General features: G+C 37.6%; 2 protein-coding genes across 4 annotated transcripts in view; one reads left to right on the forward strand and one right to left on the reverse strand.

The window, feature by feature from the left end:
• Positions 1-13,597, reverse strand: part of LOC145816190 (uncharacterized) — a 30,532-nt gene extending 16,935 nt beyond the window's left edge. For 2 of the 3 annotated variants that reach the window (XM_082912488.1, XM_082912486.1), the window contains exons 1-6: positions 13,437-13,597; positions 9,106-9,583; positions 8,761-8,842; positions 5,265-5,340; positions 4,162-4,242; positions 2,205-2,308 (exon numbers count right to left, since the gene is read on the reverse strand). In XM_082912488.1, coding sequence (XP_082768614.1) covers positions 2,205-2,308; positions 4,162-4,242; positions 5,265-5,340; positions 8,761-8,842; positions 9,106-9,526 — 764 coding nt within the window. In that variant the 5' untranslated portion in view covers positions 9,527-9,583; positions 13,437-13,597. The remainder of the gene's footprint in view (positions 1-2,204; positions 2,309-4,161; positions 4,243-5,264; positions 5,341-8,760; positions 8,843-9,105; positions 9,584-13,436) is intronic. The other variant, XM_082912487.1, reaches the window with a different exon arrangement.
• On the forward strand, positions 7,347-8,496 carry LOC145816192 (cysteine proteinase inhibitor 12-like). The gene is made up of 2 exons (XM_082912491.1): positions 7,347-8,023; positions 8,131-8,496. The coding sequence occupies exons 1-2, from the start codon at positions 8,018-8,020 to the stop codon at positions 8,392-8,394; spliced, it is 270 nt and encodes an 89-aa protein (XP_082768617.1). The 5' UTR covers positions 7,347-8,017; the 3' UTR covers positions 8,395-8,496.
• Positions 13,598-14,085: the final 488 nt, after the last annotated feature.

Here is a 14,085-nt window from a genome sequence, read left to right on the forward strand (position 1 = left end):
TCCGAGAAACCCATGCCCTAAACCAACGAATCCATGTAACAGATCGACGGCGAGACCATATTTCTCTCTCTCTCTCTCTCTCCCCCTCCCTCCTTTACGATCCTACCTTGGACTGAATCACGTTTCTCTCTCCACAGAAACGCAATTCTTACTCAGAATCGCCACCAAGTTGCATGATTCCTGCAACTAAGAAGCCGACATGCTAATTTTCAAAAAATGCAAGACACGACATGTAGGGGACATGCACGAAATATATAATTTTATATACTTATAATATGTCATATATATGAATATAACATTCAAATATAATAAAAAATGTAACATAACACTTACTTTATATTTTATATTTTTTTTTCTTTCATTATTGTATCCGAAGTTAATTAGTTTAAACTTATAATTTGTTTAATGTATGTTTAATTGGTGAACATGTGTGTTTAAGCAAAGGACACGAGTATCCGACAATTGTCCAGATCTAAAATACTTTCAAAAAATAGGATACGTTTTGACGAGTGTCAGACATGTGTTGGGAAGAGAAGATAGTTATAAAATATTGGCTTACCCTCATTTGGGTGAGACCATGTCTATATATAATCAATCTAAGATACATGAAAAAGGAATTAAATAATTACACAATCAAACCCTAAAATTAAATTCCTAAATTAAATATACAATATTCCATATTCCAACATTCTATACTCCAACACTCCCCCTCAAGCTAAATCAAAGATGTCAACCAACCCCAGCTTGCCAATGGAAGATCGAAGTAGGTATGGTCCTACAGATTTAGTGAAGATGTCGGCAGTCTGATCAGAAGATGGAACAAATAAAGGACATACAATGCCAACTCGAACCTTTTCCCAGATAAAATGAATATCATCCTTAATATGCTTAATACGCTCATGAAGCACAGAATCAGAGGCAAGTAAGATGGCAAACTTATTGTCACAAAATAGCTTGGAAGAATTATTCTCCTCAAAGCCTAACTCAATAAAAATGGACCAAAGCCATAGTAACTCACATGTCCCATGAGTCATGGCGCGGTATTCAGCTTCAGCAGATGATCGAGAAACAACCGCCTGTTTTTTGCTTTTCCATGATAGAAGATGGATACCAAGGAAGGTGCATACCCCAGAAGTGGAACGTCTATCAGTCAATGAACCCGCATAGTCTGCATCAGTAAAACAGGACAATCCTGTCTGAATCCCACCATTGAAGAATAAACCCAAACCTGGACATGACTTGAGATATCTCAAGATGTGGTGAACAGCATCAAGGTGAGCAGTACAAGGTGAATGCATAAACTGACTAACCACACTTACAGCAAATGTCAAATCTGGTCGTGTATTAGTCAAATAGATCAAAAGTCCTACCAATCTCTAGTAGCGAGTTGGATCAGAAAGCAGCTCACCACACTCAGCCGAAAGTTTCAAATTCGGATCCATAGGAGTAGAGTTGGAATATGGAATGTTGGAATATGGAATATTGTATATTTAATTTAGGAATTTAATTTTAGGGTTTGATTGTGTAATTATTTAATTCCTTTTTCATGTATCTTATATTGATTACATATAGACATGGTCTCACCCAAATGAGGGTAAGCCAATATTTTATAACCATCTTCTTGGTATCAGAGCTTAGTTGGGCCTGGTGAGCTATTTGTCCAGCTAGTGTGTGTTGTGGTCCAGGAGGGTGTATTGAATTGTGTCTCACATCGCTTGGAGTTGCCCCATCTGTGCTAGTTATAAGACTTTAGTTTCCCTCTCCTTAATACCTGAGTTTTAAGGAGAAGTGTGGACTGGGCTTTTCAACTAGAAGTGTCCAACAAGTGTCGGTGTCTGACACGGACACAACACAAACACACCACCTTCTTAGAAGTGTCTATGCTTCTTAGGCAATAGCTAATATAATATTATTCCCCTGTGACATCCCTAACTATTGCTTACATTCCAAATTTGATAAAGTCTAATATATCCAGAATATTTGGCGTGCCATCTAATATCACACATGTATTCCCATGTTGGTCAAACAATAAAAGAACATCAAAATATTTTGAACTACAAAGTTACATTCCTATATGGATATTGAGTACATGATATTGCAACTCAAAAGGCCAATCTCCAGCCTATTTATTTTTAGTAGTAATCACTGATTCATTTATAACTAAAAAAGTATTCATAATCATAAACAAAATAAGAAGTATTTACCCTTCCAATGAGTATCCACGATCATAAAGTGGAACAGACTTCCTATCTAATGCAATAAACTCCTCGCTCATCTGGTTCCTTGTTTGATTGTCCATCCAGAAAGACTACAGACAAAAGAGTACTGAAAACTTCAACATAATACGCACTGCAAGGAAACTTGCAAACTACAAGCTTTCTTCATACTAGCTACAAAACCGAGGAAATCTTGAATGGAAATCTTTGACAAAACACTAGCCAATAGAAGTTAATAACTAACAAAATTTCTTGCTTGTCTCAGTAAAGTGGCAAGGCATGCATTGTTTGGACTAGCTAAATAGATAGACCATATCGATTGAATAAAACAACTTTCTAGTAGCGGGTAGAACCACACAGCGTTCCATAACCCAAAAACTAAGTACTGGAGGAAAAACAGAAAAATATTAAAATAGAAGGTAAATGCAGTTCTTGGATGAATAGTTATGACTTCATAGAAGATGGACCTACTAGCAACTTATCATGTACTGATATGGCAGGAACATAATTGTATATCACAAAACCTTAAACAAAATGCAAGCACTCTAGAACAAAAAGTTTGCATGAAAGAAGAAAGTGAGAGCAAGTTAAGCAGCAAGTCCAGAAACTATATATAGGATGAAACAAACAGTCAATATGCATCTTATACACGTACCACACGTTGTAAAATATCAGAAACCTCTTTACCTGTTATAACACTGTCCTCAGATGAAGTTGAGTTCCAGAATGTTTAAGTTCAGTACTCTCTCTCACTTTTGTCACCATAATCAACTTAAGCAACTGTTTTATTCTTGATGTATGGTATATATATGCACATAAGATTTCACTGTTGCAATTTTATATTCATTCTTTAACAAGGATTAACTTCCATTGTATTACAAACCCTTAGTCTATTCCTTGTTTTAATCTTCAAACCTACCACTTTTCAATTGCAGCACAGTCAGAGAATAAAAAAATACTAGGCTGTCCTATGTCAGGAAGAAAAAGGAGATGAGTTAAAAAGAGTAACAGATGGGGGAAGAGAGAGCTCCTCCAAATATCTCAACAAGTTATGCCAATTGCAGGGCTCATTTTATTTTCCTCATTACTTAGGGAAGGCAATGTAATTTACCCTATGAAAAATTATGACACAGATAATATATATTCATTATGGTTGATTTTATGTAATATGTTTTACTAATGTGAGAGCAATTTTATGTTAATGTAAAAGTATATAGTAAGGTATGTCTAAACACAGTCCTCATTCTGAGATTTTTTTTTCCTCCATTGACTTACAATGACATGCAAGTTCATCATTAACAAATAGTGCAGCGCCATTTCTCCTGAAACCTGAACAATGATTTAAATTACTTATTTCATCAGTAGACGTAGTACAGGCATGCATTTGTAAGGAGTCAGAACCGTAAAATTATTTTGTAATAGGAAGGACAAATGAAGATAGTTCAAGTCACCTAATAGTTTCATACTTCAGTGAACTAAAAACGGATTAACAAAATAGGTTGAGATAAGGAAAGTAAGCTAGGAAAGTGGGTGCTATGTGAAGAAGGGGGGCAAAGCTTGGAAGGTGGCGCCTTCGTGTTTGATGTGGTGGATTGGGAGGGAGCAGAATCGCCATAGTTTCGATGAGTGGTTACCACAGTACACAGGCATAAGTTAGCTTTACCTTTTTACTTTCATCATTAGAACAGGGGCTTTTTGTGAGCCCCCTTTCTCTTTCGGCAATTTTTTTTTTAGGAACTTCTCTTTCGGCAATTTTATTGGACAACTTAATTCTGTTGGAGGATGTTAGATTTTGTATAAATCTTGTACACAGGTGCTCTCGGTGCATTTTATCCAAAAACAAGAAAGCAAGCATTGAAACATCAAAAAACAACCCAAATGTTCCTCAATAAGATATCATGCTAATGCATAAAGCATGCATCAGAGACACATAAAGAAAACATACCACTGCAGAAGGATTATCCAAACCAACAAAAAGTGCAGGGAAGAACGTCTCTTCACCAGATTCCAGGACTTCATTGGAATCCTGGACAGATAGAAATATATGAATCAGGAGTCCAATCAAATGGAAATATTGAAGAAAGAATGCAGTTAAATGACGAGGCAACTAAATCCATTGGATAACCTAGATAAAAATCCAATTACATATTTGTAATATGGAACAGCAAGGCATCAAAAGGAACAGCAAATCACCACTGTGTATATAAAACAATACCAGACAGATTACTGAAAAGCCTTTTGATTGTATTCAAGTCAAGATCAATTACACAAGTCAATCTTCACCTCAAACATCTAATTGTCCAAGTTACTGCCTACAATGATTTCAAGATAATCAAATAATTTCACCATCTTTTATTAGAGCTCTAATATCATTAGTCAGACGCAGAACAGAAAGGAAGGTCCTTATCCCAACCCTGGAAAGTTTCAGCTCAATCCACATAATTGGTCAGTCCAACCAGACACAAGGGACAAGAAACCTGGTGGTACTAAACTATACTGCCATATTTATTATTCACTCTTAGCTGATTCATTCAATAAAGAGTTGTATGCAGTCCAACAGATCCAAAACAATGTGCATGTGTAGGCCGTTCCATTACGCTTCAGAATACTATTATGTTCATCACTCTTAAACAGTATATAAAGATGCAAGGACTATTTGCCTGCCACCAGTTTCTGTCCAGTCAATTTGGGACCTTCTCAGAGTTGTTGAAAAAAAAAAATGAAAAAAAAAAAAAAGATGAAGAAGAAGAAGAGAAAAGAAAAAAGAATAAGCTTTAAACTCAATTCCTGCTAATTGCACGATTTTTATATTCACATCTAAGACTGCCCAATATATTATCCATATCTAACAAAAAAATAAGAAGTATAGTGTATTCAAATTAACAGAAGCACTTACTATAAAGATCCCAATGATTCAGTTTCTTCTTCATTCCAAAAGTAATAGAGAAGTACAGTATTTTCACAAAGGGGAAAGTGGGACACCGCACAGAATACAATGAAACAGATGAAAATCAGCAATATTGGCTTAAATACAAGAATCAGGCTTACATGAGAAGAAGAGCAATGCTGAGCGTGCCATTTCGACCACTGCTGTAGTAGCTCCTCAAGCTCTCGTTTACTGTCTCTGTTAAGGAAAACTGAACCATTCAGAATATGAAGAAAGAAAGAACCACATCTTAAAAAGTCCTCTTTTAGGTGTACCTGAAAGAAATTATGTATTATTGATTGATTGATATCTTACAAGATTGATGTATTGATGTTATTACAAGATGGTTATTACAATTCCTATACAATCTATATATAGAAGAAAATGTGGTAATAGGTGTAGTGGAGGTGATAGTGGGTTAGGTGAAGTGGAGTGTGTGGTGAAGTGGAGGTAGGTGAAGTGGAGTGTGTAGTGGAGTAGGTGAAGGAAAAGATGGGAAATTCTAACAGCCCCCCGCAAACTCAAGGAGGAGAGAAACTAACCAACTTGAGTTTGGAGAGAGTAACAAAACAAGAAAATACATAAAAATAAAAAAGGATAGGAGACACTGTATGGTCGTGTCAGACCGTTGGTGAAGACACTGAATGGTGGTGTCATAACGTTGTAGAGGACACTGTATGGGGGTGTCATAACGTTGTAGAGGACACGGTATGGTGGTGTCATAATGGTGTAGAGGACACCGGATGGCGGTGTCAGACCGCTGTAGAAGACAGTTTATGGGGTCATGTCGGACCGTTATAGAAGACAGTTTATGGGGTCATGTCGGACCGTTGTAGAAAAACAGTGTATGGGGTCATGTCGGACCGTTTGTAGAAAAACAGTTTATGGGGTCATGTCGGACCGTTTGTAGAAGACAGTTTATGGGGTCATGTCGGACCGTTGTAGAAGACAGTTTACGGGGTCTTGCTGGACCCTTGTAGAAACTAACCGGAATCAATGTCGGAACAGTTTACAGAGTCTTGTCGGACCCTTGTAGAAACTAACCGGAATCTATGTCGGGACAGTTTACAGAGTCTTGTCGGACCCATAAAGGAGCTAACCGGAATCAATGTCGGGACAGTTTACAGAGTCTTGTCGGACCCATGTAGAAATTAACCGGAAACAATGTCGGGACAGTTTACAGAGTCTTGTCGGACCCCTTAAAAAATCGCACCCTCAAAAGGTGTGCCCAAGTCATAAAAAGGCGTGCCATCAAAAGACGTGCCATCAAAAGACGTGTCCACTTTATCAAAAGATGTGCCATGAAAAGGCGTGCCAGTTTGTCTGGCGTCAAGAGGCGCGCGATGCGCGTGGCCGCCTTGGCTATATAACCAAGACGAAGGTAGAGGCTGAGGCAGAGAAAAACTGAGAGAAACCTCTGAAAAATCCTTCGTGTTGCTGAGAAAGAGAGTTCCTTGTGCTGAGAGAGATAGTCTGTAACACTTTGTTGCCCAGAAAATGGCCTCGTCTTCCCGTGGACTGCTCACCCTCTTTCCCGACCTCAACGAGTCAACAAGAGAGAGAATTGGAGCGGTGGCACTGGAACCGCAACCAAGCGCCCCGGAGTTTGCTCCGTTGAACTTTCCGATGCGGTCTGTGGAGCAAAAAATGGCGGTGCAAACTGATATTGAGGCTAATCAGTATACTCTGAAGTCATGCGTGGAAACCATGACGGCGGTCACAAACTTGTCGAACCGGCTGCAGAGTAGGACAAATGAAGTGCAACAGTTAAACTCCCAGCTGGCTCTGCTCCAACGCATGTATAAGGATGCGCGAGCAGAGATAAGTGTGCTGAGGGCAGAAAACAAGGAGCTGAAGCGGAAGGCCACCGTAATGTTCCGATTTGGAGGGCCGCCATATGCTGCAGTGGAGGAGCAGGGAGTAGTGATCATGCCCAGTGGAGTGGGAAACACGGAGGCAACGCCGGTAAGGGCCGCCCAGGACGGAGGCAAAAAGAAAAGACTGGCGGCAGAGTAGAGAAGAAGTGAGGTCGATGTGTGGCCGCTGCAGAAAAGAAAACAAAGCTTTGGTTGTTGTTGTTTGTTGTTTGTATTTTTTTTTTTTTTTTTTTTTTTTTTTTTTTGTGTAAAATTATGATCGGAGTGGATCCCGGAGAGGAATAAAATACGGGTGTTTGGCAAAGTTGTAAATGGTTTGATTTTTTTTTTTTTTTTTTTTTTTTTTTTTTTTTTTTGCTTGTGTAATAAAAAAAAATATATATATATATATATAGATATATAAAAAAAAAGTGGGGAACAATATGATGTCTGAGAGTATCAATGAAGGTTTAGAATAAAAAATAAAATTTGATGAAAAAAATAAAGTGGGCGGTTGCTGTTCAAAAAAAAAAAAAAAACAATGGAGGAAAATAAATATAAAAACAAAGAAAGTGGGGCACTTGAGGATGTTTTTGAAAAGAATATAAAAACAAAGAAAAGAAAGTGGGGCACTTGAGGATGTTTTTGAAAAGAAGAGATGAAATCACGTGGGAAGCTTTGCTGTGCTGGAAGTCACTAACACAATGAAATGAAAGTAGAGAGGTCTATCTTGTTGTTCTGCTTCTCTGTTGCGATATTAGTCCCAGCGGTGGTAGTTGTATCTCAAATTCAATCTCAAGAAGAAGGCTTTATTTGTAGCACAAACATGGCTACTCTCGGAGGAATACACGACTCTCATTCGTCCAACCAGAACACCGCCGATATCGATAATCTCGCCCGATTCGCCATCCAAGAACACAACAAAAAAGAGAATACACTCTTCGAGTTTGTGCGGGTGGTGAAGGCACAAGAACAGGTGGTTGCTGGTGCGTTGCACCATATAACTCTTGAGGCTGTTGATGCGGGTAAGAAGAAACTCTATGAGGCAAAAGTTTTTTTTTTTTTTTTTTTTTTTTTTTTTTTTTTTTTTTTTTTTTTTGTGAAGCCATGGATGAACTTCAAGGAATTGCAGGAATTCAAGCATGCTGGTGATGTTGGTGACACTCCTGCATTAACCCCGTCAGATCTTGGTGTTAAGAAAGATGGGCATAGCCCAGGATGGCAAGCAGTGCCAACACATGATCCTGTGGTTCATGATGCTGCGCATCATGCTGTGAAAACCATCCAGCAGAGGGATTCAAACTTGACTCTGCAGGAGAAGATTAAAGAGTTGAAGGCTGAGAAGAATGAGCTTCGTGACGAGAAGCAGAGGCTGAAGGCTGAGAAAGAGAGATGAGAGGTCCGGCGGGCGGCCAAGACGAGGCTGCCGCCCGCCGATGAAGCGAAAATACTAGGTTTTCAACCTAGCTCTGATACCATGAAAGAAATTATGTATTATTGATTGATTGATATCTTACAAGATTGATGTATTGATGTTATTACAAGATGGTTATTACAATTCCTATACAATCTATATATAGAAGAAAATGTGGTAATAGGTGTAGTGGAGGTGATAGTGGGTTAGGTGAAGTGGAGTGTGTGGTGAAGTGGAGGTAGGTGAAGTGGAGTGTGTAGTGGAGTAGGTGAAGGAAAAGATGGGAAATTCTAACAGTACCCTTTCAAAAAAGCAGGAGAAACATCAACTTTCTTTTCATGAAAATACCTTGTTAAAGAGTTATACTTTACATGCACCGAAGGTTGCTGTTTATCAACTATCATTCTGGCTTTCTTAACACCAGATATGGCTGGCATGACGAATTATGGCAAACATAACATGAGGGAACTAATTATAAGCTGCAGGAAGAAGCTTGTTTCTGTGGACACACAAAGGCGCATACGTGCTGCCACCCACACGCAGACATGGCATATATATATAGAGATTGCTATATTTTGAAGTAATATGGCAAAATAGCTTATAAAAGGAGAGAAAAACAAATTAATGTTTGTTCTCTGAATTGCATTTTCAATACACAACTAAGATATTCAAGGAAACGAAATAACAGGATACAATTGTCGCTAATTTCATGATAGCTGATGGGACTTTCATCTCTCTTTCGATTGCTAATTGGACTTCCATCTTGACCGGTTACGCAACCATTCTCACTTTGTATTCCAGAGCTGAAGCACTTGACGTCTTCTGCAACTGAAATGGTTTCATTCAATTTAATACTAGCTTGCAAGATAGACAAACACCCAATCAAATCCCTGTCTATGTCAGCTGACATAAAAAGTTGGCTGTCTCCATTTCCAACATCAACCTCAGAAGTCCTTGAGATCTCCTCATTTAGCTTATCTTCTTTAAGCTCACAATTAATTGGATGCGAATCAGTATCACTGGGCTCACACTCAGAATTATGAAGGTTGTCATTCTCACTTTTATAGCCTGAATTGCTAGAAGGAGGGAGGTCAATCAAATCCTCAGTTTCCATATATAAATGAAAAAAAACTTCAATTGTGGCAAGGCACAAGTCAGACAAGAAGTTAGTCTGCAAGAAATGAACCCTGGTCAGTGAATACAGAACAAACTATCATATCATCCTTGAAGGATCATAAAAAGAACAACAGCAATTCACATTGATACGTGTCTAAATACCATCAGCAAGTACAACATCTTAATATATTTTAGAAAAGTACATCCATGGCTAAACAATGACCTTCAAAGAAATAGAAAATCGAAACAACCCCAACTAGTTTGGAAGATTGGGCGTTTGGAAGATTGGGCCGCTGAATAGTGAATTCAATATGTGATTATAAAGAATTGTGCATGCACTTATGATCTTCAATTGACTTTTCAAATCAAAAAAGAAAGGTAACGTCAAAATAGGCCAGTGTATAAGTCAAATGGCAAAGAGCGGTAATTCTTTGTACATTAGTGAACTGTTACCACTCACGGACCATTCATTGGGATGGTAACAGGAAACCCCCTAGAGGAGCTGAATAGCCTGGGCTTCTTTTGTTCCTGCATCAACATTACAATATATTCTACATGGGACAATCAATGGATCCGATCTTCCCAAAGCATCACACAGAACACTATAATCAGCAGTCGATCCTTCTGAACCAGGTAAGAACAAGTGAACATTAAATTCCAAGGATAAACACCTAATACATTATCGCAACAACTCTTTCTTTTCCTGTTTCTTACTTGACCTTAGATATAAATAATTAGGGGTACGTAACTCCTGTCTAATGCCCCAAGGCAGTCCCAAAACCATTCCCATATTTCATCTCCAATGCCTACCACTTCTCTTCATAGTTGAACCAAATACTTTTTTTCATAGTCCAGTAGCACCACATAGGACAGCATTAAAATGACAACCATCTATCTCCTCAAAATGCAAGGATGGCATTTTAACTGCCCAATAGGCAAGGATGTATTGAATTATCACAAATACTTCTTCCATACAGACATTTTTCATACAACCCTCCATTTTCTCAAAATTTCTTGAATAGACAAAGTAAAACAATATTTTTTTAAATGTAGTTGCTCCATACCAGCCCTCTCACTCCCTTTTCTATTGGAACCTGAATTGTTTCATGCAACCCTCCCTTTTTCACAAAATTGTCCACAGAGACTAGTAAAAGTGCTTATGCCAGCGCATAGTTGCTTTATACAAGCTCTCTCGGACCCATAATAAAGATGATTTAGTTCCTTTTCTATTCTTAAATCTTGGGAAGGCTCCTTCACCACGTTTCATGCCACCACAATGCAATTGCTGCTGAAGAAACAACATTAGATACTACAATGACCTTTCATTTCTTTACTCTACCTTCAACATTTTATTTGATGGAAAATATGTGTTCTAGGATAATTCAGACAATGAACTATAATAGGTTGGGTCTTCATTGTTTCATCAAATAAACTTAAAAATCAACTACAATCACTAAACTCGATAACAGAAAATGTGAGGAATTAAGAAATTTCACCTGTATGATCTTCTTGAAAAAAATAAAAATGTGTCATTTAGACCAAAAAAAAGACATTATTTTCCAATGTTCTTAGATAACTGAGCATCTAACACCGTTGATATATTTGAGGTTAAGAGTTTAAACATATCTTGTATTGAAAAAAGAAACATAACAAACCAAAGATAAACTTCTATAACTGAAGTTTATGTAGCATTTTGCATAAAACTACTGTTGGTGTGTATGTACATTTTGCCTGAACTCTGGTACTATGATATGGAGACATTGGCATAAAGGTCGAAGAAATTAGAAACAGTTCTACTCAGACATTCATTGAAATCCTAAAGTGCTTTTAAATTGAAAAGGTGTTAAAACAATTAGACTTTGATACTAGTCACTACAAATATCAGACGCACATTTCAAATCCTGCATATATCAAAATGGATTCCTCCATATTCTAATAATGGACAAACCACAGAGCAGGTTACTATTCACTTCCAATATTCCCACTTGTAGTTTCTCTTGTTTTGTACCCAAAGAACTTTGAAAGGACCATGATAAAAATAATAAAAGTGTGGATGTAGATTGTTGAGGTGTCTAGGTGGACCTTCTGGGAAGATGGAAAGCATTGAGATGACTCTAGATCATTGACTGTAAGGAGAGAGACAAGGGAACCTAAAGGAGAGAGGAAGATGGCAGTGGAGACACTCAGCCAGAGGTAGGAAAGTTGGAAATCGAATACCTTTACACGAGATTTAAGTCAAGGAGAACAAGGTAGTCTCCTAGGCTTAGGTATAGGTGGCACAGCCCACTTGATTCTACAAGCCTAAGGTTTCTCAACTACCCTCTGTATCAAACGTCGGGCTGTATCATGGAATGTCAGGAAGTAGGTATGTTAAGCCTGAAGGCTTGTACCAAAAGAGTTACAATAGATATGTGATGTTCCCATCCCGAAGCATAACTAGGCTAGGCCTCGCAACTTCAAAATGGTCGATACTAGAAAAGGATGTGAACTCACTTGTATATAGTCTAGAAACTTAAACTGTCTAGCCAATGGGTCAGGACATTACAAAGTAGCTATGATACACCTTCCGAGGTGTGGCACCTTGCTTGAAGGTCTTGTCTTCTTATCATTGTGCCAACAAACAAGTAAACTATGATAACAATGTGAACAAGTCAACAACATTAAAAAAAAAAAAAAACACTACAATCATGGGTATCATTACTTATAGAACCTCTATTTTTGCACAAAAGAAAGCTGTAAAACTTAGCGTTTCTAAATTTTGGTAATTCACCATTGACAAACAAGTGAAGCCCAATTAATTATAGTTATGCCACTACTTTTGGGACCCATGATCCTCACTAATTTGGATCACTCTAAAACAAGGAAACAATATGTTTAATCAGTTGCTTGCTATATATGCTACCATTTATAAGCAACACCTTGCCCCATTTGGTAGCACTCACAATTCAACTTATTTAACTTATTTGGTTTTAAGAAGTTAATTAATAACAAACATTTTATTGCAATTGTAAATTATAGCCTATTTGACCTTTTCAACTTATTTGTCCAAAAAGAAGTGAGATTTTCTTAAGCTACAAGTGGTAACTTTTTTTAGCTGATCTAAAACCCTTAGGCTCCGTTTGTTTTCAGAGATAGAATGGAGGGGATTGATAGTGAGGGGATTAATAGTGAGGAGATTGATAGTGAAGGGATTGATAGTGAGGGGATTAAATACGTATGGACAAAAGTGCCGCATCTCTTTTGTCTTAGTTATACCTTTTGAGAACATTTTGGATATTTACACAACAAAAAAGCTATGTCAATTAATTTAACCAAACATGTTCAACTTTTTTCACAGATTATAAAAACTACACCAAACAAATTTAGAAATTATTTTAAGCTAATAAACTAAAATGATATAGTCATAATGATACCAAACGGGCCACTTGTCTCATTGCCATTCAATCTATATGCATGTGTTATAGATATTCTTGCAATTAATCGGAATAACACTAAGATTCGAGTAACCACCCTCCACATATTTACACAAAACTTGCCGATATAAGTAAAGCAGATATCCAATGAAGTTAGTATCCTAACCTTGTGTTTGGTTCATTGATTTGAGAAGAGACTTGAAAAGAAAAACATACAAAAAAAAAAAAAAAGTAATTATATTTCATTCACATCTCACAAACATTTTCTTTTTCAATTTCCAAATCCATAAAACAAACACAGCGTAAAACAATTGTTCAATCTTATGCCAATTTTTCTAATATGAGATGGTGAGGGAAAGCTTATATAGAGACCCATATGTTTCATAACAAAATCAAAATTATAACTTTGAATACATATTTGTAAACACTTGTAAGTAGTAACATGACATCGAAATCGGGAATACAATAAGCACGAACTGAGGAAGAGAGACTCACTGGTAGAGTGAAAAGCTAGACAACTTTAGTCCTCGTCGTTTATGGAGATAGGGTTTGGAGAGAGAGAGAGAGAGACTCTGGAGTCGCTCTGGATTCCTTGTAGAGCCGCTATTCTGTGAGAGTTCGAATCGACAATCATGACTGACGCATCGGGGCACTTGTCTAGCTCTAGGGGGTAAAACTGAACCGAGACCGTGGGCGGCCCAAAACCCCCCCCCCCCCCCAGGTCTGAGATGGGCTGGCCTGTTTCAGCCCGATTAAGTCCGAGTTTGAGTCCAGCCCAATATATTGAGTTTATGCTTGGGCCTTACATGTAAAATCCGGTCTGGCCCATTGGCCTATTGCATGGCTTGACCCGGCCTAAAAAAATCGGTCCCTACAAGCAGCTTGGCCAGGCCCGGCCCGGCCCACCTGGTCCTCCCTATATCACAAAGGTCAAATTTCAAAAAAATAAAATAAAATACAACTTGCGACGATTAAAAAATAATAAAAACAAAAATAAAAGCTTGATCTTGCACAAAAAAAAAAAAAACAAAACAAAACAAAACAAAACAAAATAATACAATACAATACAATACAATTTTTATAACAAAATAAAACAAAACAATAGTCATCTCCTTATAATGAATGAATGAAAAAAAAAAAATTA

This window comes from Camellia sinensis, unplaced genomic scaffold (genome assembly GCF_055761805.1).
Source record: "Camellia sinensis isolate YWXY unplaced genomic scaffold, ASM5576180v1 Unanchor3, whole genome shotgun sequence".
In the NCBI taxonomy this organism is placed as follows: Eukaryota; Viridiplantae; Streptophyta; class Magnoliopsida; order Ericales; family Theaceae; genus Camellia; species Camellia sinensis.